Source organism: Lepidochelys kempii, chromosome 1, assembly GCF_965140285.1.
Source record: "Lepidochelys kempii isolate rLepKem1 chromosome 1, rLepKem1.hap1, whole genome shotgun sequence".
Lineage (NCBI taxonomy): Eukaryota > Metazoa > Chordata > Testudines > Cheloniidae > Lepidochelys > Lepidochelys kempii.
This window is the reverse complement of record NC_136380.1, coordinates 208399463-208414109: the sequence shown is the minus strand read 5'-3', so window position 1 is coordinate 208414109 and position 14647 is coordinate 208399463. Positions and strand designations below refer to the sequence as shown.

Sequence of the window (14647 nt, the reverse complement as noted above, 5' to 3'; positions counted from 1 at the left end):
AACCGTAGAATTGGTGGATCAAAAAATTTTCAAAGCTAATGTTAAAAGTTAAATTTCTGGTGCAGTTGGGCTTTAATTTAGCTGGATATGTGCTAAATTTTTGGACTGGGTTTACAGAGTGAGCCACTTGATTGTTGGTTGGCCTCCAGTTCTCCCTGAGGCACTTAGATTCATAGGTTTTTAAGACCAGAAAGGATGTTTATGATCATCTAGTCAAAGATAATAGAGCGGCTGGTATGGGATTTAATTAATGAAGAATTAAAGGAGGGTAATACAGTTAATGCAGATCAACCTGGATGTATGGAAAATAGATTCCGTCAAACTAACTTAATATCTCTTTTTGATGAGATTACAAGTTTGGTTGATAAAGGGTTGATGTAATATACTTAGACTCTCTAAGGTATATGACTTAGTACCCCACAACATTTTGATTAAAAAGCTAAATTGATATAAAATTAACATGACGCACATGAAATGGATTAAAAACTGGCTAGCTAATAGGTCTTAAAATGTAATTGTAAATGGGGAATTGTCACCAAGTGGATGTGTTTCCAGTGGGATCCTACAGGGATTGGTTCTTGGCCCTAACCTGATTAACATTTTTTTAACGACCAGGAAAAAAACATAAAATCATCACTGATCAAGTTTGCAAAAGATACAAAAATTGTGGAGATTGTAAATAGGGCTGTCAATTAATCACAGTTAACTCACGTGATTAACTAAAAAAAATTAATCACGATTAAAAAAATTAATCATGATTAATCGCATTGTTACACAATAGATTACCAATTGAAATTTATTAAATATTTTTGGATGTTTTTCTACATTTTCAAATATATTGATTTCTATTACAACACAGAATGCAAAGTGTACAATGCTCACTATATTATTTTTTTTACAAATATTTGCACTGTAAAAATGATAAAAGAAATAGTATTTTTAAATTCACCTCATACAAATACTGTAATGCAATCTCTTTATCATGAAAGTGCAACTTACAAATTTAGATTTTTTTTTGTTACCTAACTGCTCTCAGAAACAAAACAATGTAAAACTTTAGAGCCTGTTTTACCCACAGTCTGCCATAAATTTCATGTCATAGCAGTCTCAGATGATGACCCAGCACATGTTTGTTTTAAGAACACTTTCACAGCAGATTTGACAAAATGCAAAGAAGATACCAATGTGAGATTTCTAAAAATAGCTACAGCACTCGACCCAAGGTTGAAGAATCAGTAGTGCCTTCCAAAATCTGAGAGGGACGAGGTTTGGAGCATGCTTTCAGTAATCTTAAAAGAGCAACACTCCAATGCGGAAAATACAGAACCTGAACCACCAAAAAAGAAAATCAACCTTCTGCTGGTGGCATCTGACTCAGATGATGAAAATGAGCATACATCGATGCGCTCTGCTTTAGATCGTTATCGAGCAGAGCCCATCATCAGCATGGATGCATGTGCTATGGAATGGTGGTTGAAGATGAAGGGACATATGAATCTTTAGCACATCTGGCACGTAAATATCTTGCGACACCAGCTACAACAGTGCCATGCTCTTTCAGGTGACATTGTAAACAAGACGTGGGTAGCATTATCTCCTGCAAATTGTAACCAAGTTTGTTTTTCTGAGGGATTGGCTGAAGCAGGACTGAGTGGACTTGTAGGCTCTAAAGTTTTACATTGTTTCATTTTTGAATGCAGATATTTTGTATATAATTCTAGATTTATAGATTCAACTTTCATGATAAAGAGATTGCACTACCGTATTTTTGAGGTGAATTAAAAAATACTATTTCTTTTGTTTTTTACAGTGCAAATATTTGTAATCAAAAATAAATAAAAAGTGAGCATTATACACTTTGTATTCTGTGTTGTAATTGAAATCAATATATTTGAAAATATAGAAAACATCCAAAAATATTTAAATGGTATTCCATTGTTGTTTAACAACACGATTAATTTTTTTTAATCACTTGACAGCCCTAGTTCTAAATAATGAAGAGAACAGATCACTGATTCAAAGTGATCTGGATTGCTTGGTAAACTGAGTACAAGCAAACAATATGCATGCTAATACAGCAGAACCTCAGAGTTATGAACACCTCGGGAATGGAGGTTGTAACTCTGAAATGTTCATAACTCTGAACAAAACATTATGGTTGTTCTTTCAGAAGCTGACAACTGAATATTGACTTACTACAGCTTTGAAGCTTTGCTATGCAGAAGAAAAAAACTGTTTTTAACTATCTTAATTTAAATGAAACAATCACAGAAAGTTTCCTTACCTTGTCAAATCTTTTTTTTTTTAATTTCCCTTTATTTTTTGAGCAGTTTACATTTAACACAGTACTGTACTTTATTTGGTATGTTTGTTTGTTTTTTGTCTCTGCTGCTGCTGTCTGCTTGCATACTTCCAGTTCCAAATGAGGTGTGTGGTTGACTGGTCAATTCATAATTCTGTTGTTTGTAACGCTGAGGTTCTATTGTACAGCTAAAGTAAATGTATATATCTTGGAACAAAGAATGTAGGCTATACTTAAAGGAGGGACTCTATCCTGGGAAGCAGAGACTCTGAAAAAGATTTCGGGGTAGTAGTGGATAATCAGCTGAACATGAGATTCCAGTTTTATGCTGTGCACAAAAGAGCTAATGCGATCCTGGGATGCGTAAATGGGAATCTCAAGTAGAAGCACAGAGGTTATTTTACCTCTATATTAGGCACTGGTGTGTCCACTTCTGAAATACTGTGTCCAGTTCTGGTGTCCACAATTCAAGAAGGATGTTGATAAATTGGAGAGTGCTCCATGCTCCAGGAATGCTTAAACAATTAGAAAACATGTCTTTTAGTGATTGACTCAAATAACTCAATCTATTTAGCTTAACAAAAAGGCTAAGGGATGACTTCATCACAGTCTATGAGTACCTACATGGGGAACAAACATTTAATTATGGGCTCTTCAATCTAGCAGAGAAAGGTATAACTGGAAGTTGAAGCTAGACAAATTCACATTAGAAATAGGGCATACATTTTTACCAGTGAGAATTATTAACCATTGGAACAATTTACCAAAGGTTGTAGTGGATTCTTTTACACAGACAATGTTTAAATCAAGACTGGATATTTTTTAAAAGATATGCTCTAGGAATCATTTTGCAGAAGTTCTGTTTTGAGGAAGTTCATGATCACAATGGTCCCTTCTGGTCTTGCAATCTATAAATATCCAATAGCCCAGTAGGTAGGGCACTTACATGATAGATGGCAGATCCTTGTTCAAATTCCTTCTCCTGTCAGGCAGAGGGGGAACTTGAACTGGTGATCTCCAATGTCCCAGGTGAGTACCTTAACCACTGGGCTAAAATTTTTAAGGGACCACATCTTTATGCTGTCTTGCATGAGTTCACCTGTGGGGTCCCAATCCAGTTGGTGAACTCTGAGCACACTTACTAGATAGGGCCCTGTAGGGAGTTAAGCAGAGGAATGTGTATCTTCCCCAGTTTATGTATTGCCTGGGGCCTGTGTGTCTGGATATTTACAGTGAGGCAGCAGTGTGCATGCTCAGAGGCAGAAATATAGGCACCTAGGGAACTTTTATTACAAAAAGGTATTCACTGAGTCAAATTAGGTGTCTACAAGGTTTAGTGGCAGTTGTGCAGGGGGCAAAGGTTGAATCCCAGTCATGCCTGATCCTGAGATTTAGGTGCCTAAAGCAGCCTCAAGTAACTCTTTTTGTGAATCTAGCCCAATTCCTCTAAGCAAATATTGTTAGCACCTAAATCTCTCTCAGCCTGCCTTATCAACCAGACAAGTGTTGGAATTAGGAACTTTATCCATGTAGCACCAGTACTGCATTTTTCATGGTGATGAAGTGATGCTCAGGATGAACCCAGTGTTCCTCCCTCAAATCAACTCTGTCGCTCTTACAGCATAGGAGATTGCATGATCCTTCTACCTCAAGCCCTTACATCCATCTGAAAAGCTATGGCACACTTTGGATATCTGCATAGTGTTAAAAAATACACTTGGAGAAAATTAAGTATCCAAGAGGTCAAGTTCATTATTTCTGCTCTGTGTCTTGGCTGTAAGGGACAAAAAAAATTCAAAGTCCTTGATATTCAGGTGCCTTGGATGGTGTGTATGCGAGCAACACACACAAGATAAAGAACTTGGCCAGATTTTTTTCTGTGCCTAATATCCCCTGGGCTGAACGCCAAACGTGCTCCTCGTGGTCCAGGACCCGGGCGACTTAGCGCAGGTGGAGGCTTGCCAGGCCATCTACTCGGCAGCCTCCTCCACCTGGGTCAACTGGGTCAAGAGCTCTGGCCTGGTGGTTGGAGATGGGTGGCAGGCAAGCTCCCTCCCACCTGCACTTCAGGCCATCCGGTGGAGCACGGGTCCGCTGCTCTATCTCGGCATTTACCTTTCCACCACACATCCGTCTCTGCCAGAGAACTGACACAGTTTAGAGAGCAGGGTGACAGAGTGGCTCCGGAAATGGACAGGACTACTCCAGTGCCTCTCCCTCCGAGGGAGGGCACTGGTGCTCAATCAACTAGTCCTGTCCATGCTCTGGTACTGGCTCAACACCCTGATCCCAGCCCCGGTCTTCCTGGCCAATCTCTGGACGGTGATTCTGGAGTTCTTTTGGCCAGAAGTGCACTGGGTCTCTGCAGGGGTCCTCCACCTGCCCCTGGAGGAGGGAGGGCAGGGCCTGAAGTGCCTGTGTACTCAGGTCCATGTCTTCCGCCTCCAGGCCCTGCAGAGGCTCCTTTATGGTGCAGGTAGTCCGGCATGGAGAGTCCTGGTACACGCCTTCCTGCACCGATTCCGAGGGCTCTGATATGACTGGCAGCTCCTTCATCTCCATCCGAGAGGTCTTCCACGAGACCTCTCCAGGCTGACGGTCTTCTACCAGGACCTCCTCCGGACCTGGAAACTACTCTCAGCGACCAGGTCCACGGAGGCCACCGAGGAGGCAGATCTCCTCGCAGAGCCCCTGCTACACAACCCCCAGCTACATGTGCAAGTGGCGGAGTCCCCCTCAGTGCACCGGAGGTTGGTCCTGGCAGAAGTCACCAGGGTCGGAGACCTCCTGGACTACGACCGGGAAGACTGGCTGGATCCCCCGATGCTCGCTTGGCACATGGGGCTCTCCAGGCCTCGTACTGCAGGAGGTGAGGGCCGCTTTGCCGCCCGTTGCTCGGGCCTGCCTCAACTGGGTCCTGCGAGAGGGCACCCCCTACCCACCCTCCACCCCAGGTCCTCCTGACCTTTTCATCGGGCCCCTGCCCCATGGACCCAACCGGCTTCCCCCCCACCCCCCAGACCCTTCACCGTGAGCCAGCTGCACGACTTGCAGCTAGTTCGTTTCCAGACCACACCAAGGAAACATCTATACACGCTCGTGCTCCACACCCTTCACTTCCTCACCCTTGCATCCCGCCGCGACACAAAGTGGTGGGACCTCCTGCCACCTCTAGAGGGTGAGGAGCCCCAGTGGGCCAGCCTATTTTCCACCGTAGTCCCGAGGCCCACCGGGCATATCAGTTGGCGGCTCCTTCATGGGGCCATCAGCACGGGCGTGTACTTGGCGCAGTTTACCCCCAACCCAGACACCTGCCCTTTCTGCGGCGTGAGGGAGACCCTGGCGCACGTTTACTTGGAGGGCCAGGTTGCAGCTCCTATTACGGCTCCTCTTAGACATCCTGTTATGTTTTTGGTTGCACTTTTTCCCTCACCTTCTTATCTATGCACTCCCTATCCTTGGCCCCACAAAGCCACGGGACCTCCTGGTCAACCACTGCCTGGCCCTGGCTAAAATGGCCATCTATGAACTAGGAAGAGGAGGTTGGCCAGTGGAGACTCCTATGACTGTGGGGCCTATTTCCGGTCTTCCGTCCGTTCACGCATCCGGGCAGAGTTCCACTGGGCAGCTTCCACTCTCCCTGGACGCCTTCGAGGAACGGTGGGCGCTGTCCGGTGTTCTCTGCTCGGTGTCCCCACCAGGTTCCCTTTGACCGCACTCCTGTTCCTGTTACAGACTAAAACTGCTGTTACTCTGAATTCGCAAAAAGAAAAGGAGTACTTGTGGCACCTTAGAGACTAACCAATTTATTTGAGCATAAGCTTTCGTGAGCTACAACTCACTTATGCTCAAATAAATTGGTTAGTCTCTAAGGTGCCACAAGTACTCCTTTTCTTTTTATTCCTGTTCCTGTTATTTTATTAGTTGTCCCACGAAATCACTTGGCTTCCAGGTCCTCTGGATCCCTGCCTTAGGCTGGGGGGGATCCTTTAGCAGTGGGCAGGCTTCCGCCCACCCACTTCCTGGATCCCAATAGGATCCCATGGGCTGAACTGTGGATAGATCCACAAAGTTGCTAAATGAATTTGAGAATGGCACCAAGTCAGGCCTGGCCTTGGCATAGTATAGCACAACCTCAGTGCTATTCTACTTTACACTGGCTTGCTATGGCTTTCAAGGGGCCATCTAACAGCTGGGGATTAATGAAGCATAGCAATGCACTAGCCATGCCTCTTCCTCCCGACCCCACCATGCTTCCTACTTTGGATCCTGCGATGGCAGTTTGGTGGCACCTAGGAACTCCTCCACACTGAAGGGAATCTCCAGCTGGATGATCCAACTAGTAAAATTCCTTTGTGCTTCCAGAGTGGGGAGAAAACTTGACTCATGCTCAGACTACATTCCCTCACAGAGGAGTAGCCTCTTGGGTTAGGGCATACAGATACACTTCTTAAGAAGAAAACAGAAAGGGAGCCTCCAGGTCCTTCATGCAGTAATAAAATATTTCAAAGCTGGCAGGCTGATATTGTTGGGAGGATGATGTTTCATGCTTATTGAGCCTCAGTAAACCAGGAAATAACCTAAGTACATCCTTATTTCAATTTTGGTTTTATCTTAGGCTAAATTGTTTTCCTTTCCTAGCTATACACAGCTTATAAACTCCAGTGTAGTGTCTACAGATTTTAATGTTGCTGGAGGATAGGAAAATTCATTCATATTTATCCAAAAACTTCCTTTCTCTAACTAATAAAGTCCACAGACTAAACACACTTAAATAAGTTTTCATGCACTGCAATAGGTATAGTGATAAAGTTATTGAAGTTATACCGTAATAAGAATGTGTTCATTTAAGAAGGATACAGTTTTCATCATATCTGTGGATGTTAACTCAGCTGCCAGGTTTGTCACCTGAAGGGGCATATATACTTGAAGCGTTGACTGAAAGGTCTGAGTTCTGCCCCCAGGCTGAAGAACCGTTGTAGGACTGTGAACCTTACTTCTTTAAGAAATGAAACTTTTGCATAATGTTCCTGATTTCTAATTATTAATTTATTTGCATATTAGCCTGGAAAATTGTCCTTAGTGAAGACAACTAAGAAAGGTTCAACTTGTGATGTGCAGCCATTTTTGAATTATCAATGTGCATTAAAATTCTTAATATGTTTTTTCATTTGAAAATATTTTCCTCACCCTCATTAAAGTGAAAAAGAGGTGAAAAAATTTTATTCAAACTTTTCCATAAAATTTACCTTTGGCCAGAGACAAGGACTGGGAATTCCAGCTGGAAACAAGCATTTTTGAGAAAATTATGTGCATGTGAATACGGAGATTATAATGGAATCTCTGATGCAACCTTAATTTAAGATAACTACAAATCAATGCTATAATGACATCTAACATGTTTTCTGCTTGGTAGGTCATTGCAGCTGAAGAAGGTCTTACACCACCAAGTCTGGTGGTCCCAGAACCACGAGCAGATGGGCTGGATCATAGCCTTGCAGAGCATATAGTCTCTATCCTTCCCTCTCTTGCCCTCTCTGAGAGTGAAAAAAAGGTTTGTATTGTCTTTTACCTTCAGACTGCCTTAATTGCTAAATAAATCTATGTATTATTTTTTAATGTATGTGCTTTTTTCTTGTTTAATAGAATCTCTATGACACCTTTTTCCCTAATGACAATGAAGAAAAGACTGTGGTCCCCAAATGGCCTCTTCTATTAAACTATCATGATATTTTGTCTCAGAGGCTACACCTGCTAAAGGTACAATACTGTGTCTTATATCAACAGTCTTAAAGTCTACAGAGAGGGCATTAACTTAGAATGCTTCTTTTAGAAGGTAGACTAGGAGAACTTAAACTTTGCTCACTTCGTGGTCACATTAGCCACTTGCCAGGAATCCAAAGGCTGTACTTAATTTGCTTAAAATGGAGCAGATTGCAGCCATCCATGGAGACTACAGATCCCAGCATGCAATGTACCATATTGATCTGAGTGGCCTGGCCACAGTGCTTATGTGTACATTTGGCTTTCGTGACTGCATTTCCATATAAACGGTGGCATGGAATACATTGTAAAACTCTGTGGGCTTCACTTTGGACCACCACTGAGCTAGGGGATTATTATTCTGAAGAAACTAGAGTTTCTGCAGCACAGAGATACTAAATGATGAGTGTGGTGTAGCAACTACAATGAAATAGATTAGAGAGGATGGGACAAACATAGTGGGCAGCATACAAAAAGACACAGAGCTTTTTATGGGAGAAGAACACCAAAGTGCATCAAGGTGCAGAGTGTAGCGCTCATGCAAGACAGCAAGAGTTATCTAGACATGATGTAGGCAGAAGTGTAGAGTAAGATTATAGTAAAAAGTTGGATGCAGATGAAACTTGTAAGGCAATAAAGGGTTTCGAGGAGAAGGAGGATGAAATAGTTCAGTGGTGGGTCGGGAAGATACTTTTAACAGAAGCATGTTGGATAGACTTTTGGGCAGCTGTCTAGATTTCATGAGGCTAAAGAGGAGGAAGTTGCACTAGTCAATGCAGGAGTTGACCAAGACATTAAAAATGTAGGTAGTAGGGATGAAAGAAGAAGGAACAGGTTTGGGAGATATGATAGAGGAAGAAGGTATTAAAAGTAACACAGAAGACAGGGACTGTAATAATAAAAATAAGAAAAAGCAAAACTGAACAAAGTAAAAAAAAAAAAAAAACCTCAAGCCAGTACAGTTCTTTAAATCCATCATAATACTTCTGTCAAAGACCATCAATTAGTTGTATGATTTCTTGATTATAATGACTATGGACAGTAATATAGACCAACTAAGAATTTGTGTGTGACGTTGCACTCAATATGTTTATGGAAATATGCTTATGAGTGTAAATATAATATAACTAGAATATACTTTATGCAAAAGGTCTCTTATAAGGTATCATTACAAAGCTTATAATTACTGAGTGTGTTCATCCTATTTGTATGAATGTATCATTCTTGTATCTGAAGCTAGAAATATGAAGTATTACTCTGAACTCCTATTGTAACTATGCAAAGTATGGGCCATTAATGGTGGCTTGGAATCTTGATGGCTTCCATTAACCAAGACAATTGGTTGTAAATGGCTCCGTTTACTTGTAAGCCTTCCTGTGTTCCTGTGAGTCAGTTAACTTGTAAACCTTCCTGTGAGTCAGGCTGGAAAGAGTGGAGAATAGGGGTCTTACAGGACATGTGACCAGGTCACCTGGTACTGGAATCCATCTTAAACCTGGTGCTTTTCCATTTAGAAGGAGGGGTGGGAACCCAGAGAGACAAAGGATTCCCGCCTTGTGCCAAAGCTAAAAAAGGGGGTGGAGCAGGACAAGGGAGATCAAAGTCATATGGAATCCCCTGCTTTTCACCTAAGATGCCTGCTGGAACTAGCAAGGTCTGTATCAAGGGAAAGGGTTGGGCCCAGACTAGGAAGGAGTCTAGTCTGTGAAAGGTTTCAGAGTAGCAGCCGTGTTAGTCTGTATTCACAAAAAGAAAAGGAGTACTTGTGGCACCTTAGAGACTAACAAATTTATTTGAGCATAAGCTTTCGTGAGCTACAGCTCACTTCATCGGAGTCTGTGAAAGAAGCTTATTGGAACATCTCTGAGGGTGAGATTTACCTGTATTCAGTTTCTTAATGTATTAGGCTTAGACTTGCATGTTTTTGTTTTATTTTGCTGTTATTACTTGGAACCACTTAAATCCTACTTTTTATATTTAATACAATCACTTTTTCTTATTAATTAACCCAGAGTAAGTAATTACTACCTGGGGGAGCAAACAGCTGAGCATATCTCTCTATCAGTGTTATAGAGGGTGGACAATTTATGCGTTTACCCTGTATACACTTTATACAGAGTAAAACGGATTCATTTGGGGTTTGGATCCCATTGGGAGCTGGGTGTCTGCGTGCTAGAGACAGGATCACTTGCTAAGCCGTTTTCAGTTAAGTCTGCAGCTTTGGGGACATGGGTCAGCCTCTGGGTCTGTGTTGCAGCAGATTAGTGTATCTGGCTCAATAAGACAAGGTTCTGAAGGCCCAAACTGGCAAAGAAAACGGGCTCTGAGGTAGTCTCACCCCATCAGGTGACAGTCCCAAGGGGGTCATTGTGACTGAACCTGTCACAATGTGGAAGGGAAAGGCTAATACAAAAGCATCCTCTGAAGTGTGACAGACTAAATCAATACATACTTTCTATATTCCATGAAAATTTCAGATTATGGCTAAATGGCAAATAATTTTGTGATCTTTGGCAAATATCAGTTAATTGTGCCTTCTTCAATTATTCTCTTTTTTTTCTGGTATATATTCACTCCTCCACAGTGAGGAAAGTAAACAATAACTTATTTCATCTTCCACATAAAGGCACTGATTCAGCAAAACACTGAGTATATGCTCAATTTTAAGCATATGCTTAAATTCTATTGACTTCAAAGTAAAGTAAAGCATATGTGTGTAGGGTTTTTTTTGGGGGGGGGAGAACAGGACTTGTGTGCTAAACTGGCACCTTAGTTATTTAATGAAAAATCCCTTTTTTGTGAAAGTTTACTTCGCTTTTGTCCTTATTGCTCTTTGCTTCAGATCCAAGGGGACTTAAACCCAGAAAAGATTGAACAGGATATGATGGACAAGCTGCCACTGGTGGAACTTCTTCAATTCCCCCTTCCTCCACCTGGAAACAACACTAAACGCTTGGCCAGAATTCATGAGCTCATGCATTATTGCACCAATGGTAAATAGATTTTTTTTATTAATATTATTTCATTCTTTGTTGAGGTAGTTGGAACCCACTTTTTTGGGGCCACTGTCTCAATTTACCCAACTAAGACCTTCACTGTATCAGCCAATATCTACTACCTTTGTAGATACTACCAATATCTACTATACTTGTGTCCATCCTAACCTACCATGGAGTTTGGCCTAACACCAAACCAGAATTTCATGGTTATTAGCAGACTAGGTTACACTGCATGTTAGAGACTATGAGATTGACAACTAGGCATTAGCAGCATGTCAGGACTCACACAAGCATATAAACTCTGTATTAAGTTGGGACAAGAATATCAGTCACACAAATTACTAGTTCTGGTTCTAGTGCACAGAACAAATATTGGGAACCACTGAGCTATATAATGTATTTGTTTACAAAGAACCTTTTGATTGAGAAAAGAGATTTGTCTTGGATTGGGAGGATTACTTGGGAGAAAAAACATGGTTTTCTCATTGTGTTTTCTTTGAGTTGCCCATGTTAATAGTACTGTAGTATTTACAATAATCACATTTTCTGTTTGTCATGATAAGGTCACTTCTCCATCAAGAATTGTCTCTGCAATTCCTCATTCTTGTAATGTGTGTACCTAGTTGGTGCACACTGTAAAACAGTTAGAAGGGCTACATAAATGCCGTCTAGTGAGTCTGAATGTTCAGTCTAAAGGTACAGTTAGTAATAAGTATCCAAACCCCTTCAATTCCTTTTTTACTGTCATAAGTAGGGCCCTACCAAATTCATAGTCCATTTTGGTCAATTTCACGCTCATATGATTTTTAAAATACCTGTGGTAAATTTCATGATTTCAGCTATTTAAATCTGAAATTTCATGGTGTTATAATTGTAGTGGTCCTAACCCTAAAAGGAGGTCGGGGGGGGGGGGGGGGAGGGTTCCGCAAGGTTATTGTAGGGGAGGTTGTGGTACAGCTACCTTTTCTTCTGTGCTGCTGCAGGCGGCGGCTGCCTTCAGAGCTGGGCAGCTGGAGAGCTACGGCTGCTGGCCGGGTTCCCAGCTCTGAAGGCAGAGTCGCTGTCAGCAGCAGCACAGAAGTAAGGATAGCATGGTATGGTATTGCCACCCTTACTTCTGCACTGCTGCCTGCAGAGCTGGGCCCTCAGTCAGTCACCACCACACTCTGACCGCCCAGCTCTGAAGGCAGCAGAGCAGAAGCAAGGGTGGCATGGTATGGTATTGCTAACCTTACTTCTGCGCAATACCACAATCCCCCCTAAAATAACCTTGTGACCCCCTCTGCCACTCCCTTTTGGGTCAGGATCCCCAATTTGAGAAATTGTGGTCTCCCCTGTGAAATCTGTGTAGTGTGCGGTAAAAGCACACAAAAGACCAGATTTCACGGTCTGTGACACATTTTTCATGGCTGTGAATTTGGTAGGGTCGTAGTCATAAGACACATGTCTTATAACATATCTGACCACCATCTGATCAGTCCATTGATCATTACTGAAATTACCATCACCGTTAGCCCCCTTGTTGGCAGCCTTAATAGCAATGCCAAGGACAATATACCTGGTCAGTCTTCTATTTACCTTTCACTGAAATGTAAGGACAATTTCTGTGGATGGTTTTAATTCTCTTCCAGAACTCTTGAGTTGGGCTGAAGTAGAAAGAGCCTTCAAAGTGTTTACTTTTGAAAGCCTGCGGCTGACTGGGGTGGATGACTCTGGCCTCCTGGAAGGCTCAGGGTTGATGCTTGGAGGTGATTATGAAGTATCTTATATCCCATGGGATAATCCAGCCAGGTTTGCAAGACATCTGAGACAACTATTGATGGTGGAAAACCTGTCTGATGAGAAAACTCCCAATGGCTCAGGTAACAGGGCATCTATCAGCATTATATCTAAAGAATTTAAACATACTATTCACTAGAATCGTTTTCTTTTACATTAATTCAGAATTATTTGTTATTACTTGGATGTGATGATTCTCCTGTTTTAGGAACCATTCAGTCATCAAGTACTCTATATTCCATTCATCCATTCATCAAGTAGGAATACTGGATAATGACATAAACTGGGCATTTTGTATGATAATTAAATAGTTTATTTAAACAAGTCTTTAAAAGTAGTATCTATGTAAAAGAGCTCTGCATAGCAGATATTAGAAAACTATTTTATAGCTTCTGATATAAAAGTGTATTTTAGAGAAATTAAACATTGAAATCATGCTATTAAACAGTTGTTTTAAACATATTTATACAACACACTGTAATATAGGATTTGGCAACTGTTTCAAAGTTTCACTCTTCTTAAGTGTTTCAGAAATGCTATTCATAAAGTGTATAAAACACTGCCTTTTATCTTGTAACTAAAATAGTAATTCTGTACTATTTATGTAACTAAAATAGTAATTCTGAAACTTTGATAATAGCAGTGGGTATATACAAATGATTATAAGCAATAAAATGAAAAGAATGTAATTTACTACTTGGAACTGAATATGGACAGATTACATTTTAGCTACAATAGTCGCTCTGCAATTTCTGACAATGGGCCAAATCTTAACCTCATAGAAGTATGTTTATGCCAGGGGTTCTCAAACTTCATTGCACCACGATCCCCTTCTGATAACAAAAATTACTACGGGACCTCAGGACGGGGGACCGAAGCCTGAGCCCGCCCAAGCCCCACCACCCTGGTAGGGGCGGGAGGGGCCAAAGCCCCACTGCCTCAGGCCAGGAAGCCAAAGCCAAAGCTCAAGGGCTTCAGCCCCAGGCAGGGGCCTGTAACCTGAGCCCCACCACCCAGGGCTGAAGCCTTCGGGCTTGGACTTGGGCTTTGGCCCTGGGCCCCAGCAAGTCTAAGCCAGCCCTGGCAACCCCATTAAAATGGGGTTGCAACCCGCTTTGGGTTCCCAACCCACAGTTTGAGAACCACTGGTTTATGCGAATAACCAGGGCCGTCCTTAAGATTTATGGGGCCCAACGCAGTATTATTAAACTGGTCCCCTTATGCCCGACAGCAGTCCGGGCTCGCAGCCCGGGAGGGAGGGGAAAGGACGAGGCAGCAAAGGATACCGAGACACCCGGCCCACCTCACGGTGGTGGAGAGTCACAGTTCCCCACAGGGACCCCCGTACCCTGTCCCTCACACAGAATGCACGGCGCCAGAGCATTCAGGTCTGAGAATACGGACCCTGCCTACGGAGACTGCAGTGTGCACTGGGTGTGCGGGAGCCAACCCACTCTTACCTGCTGTCATGGGCAGTGGGTGAAGCTGCCGCTTGGGGAGGCTAGCTCCCCAGCCCACGTGTTCTGCCTGTGGCCCTACCCATACTTCATTCCTGCTCTGCCTCAAGCCCTGCCCCACTCTCCCCAGGCCCCACCCTCTCCCCACCGTCTCTCTCCTCTCTTCCCTCCCCCACCTTGCTCACTGCTTTCCAGCCAAATACCTGAACCCAAATGAAGCAAATGACATTTGAAAAAAACACTCTTCTGCAATTTCTTTCTAAAGAAAATGGAGCATGGTTTCCACTGCATGCCAGATGGTGAAGACTGGACATGCAGAAGGTACCTAATTAAAAGCACTAAATTTG

The 14647-nt window shown here is 42.5% G+C and overlaps 1 protein-coding gene across 4 annotated transcripts in view; it reads left to right on the top strand.

Annotated features, from left to right (window-relative positions):
• Window positions 1–14647, top strand: part of SPAG17 (sperm associated antigen 17) — a 307861-nt gene that overhangs the window by 135449 nt on the left and 157765 nt on the right. For all 4 annotated transcript variants that reach the window (XM_073310300.1, XM_073310290.1, XM_073310281.1 and 1 more), the window contains exons 11-14: window positions 7719–7856; window positions 7949–8062; window positions 10908–11058; window positions 12696–12926. In XM_073310300.1, coding sequence (XP_073166401.1) covers window positions 7719–7856; window positions 7949–8062; window positions 10908–11058; window positions 12696–12926 — 634 coding nt within the window. The remainder of the gene's footprint in view (window positions 1–7718; window positions 7857–7948; window positions 8063–10907; window positions 11059–12695; window positions 12927–14647) is intronic.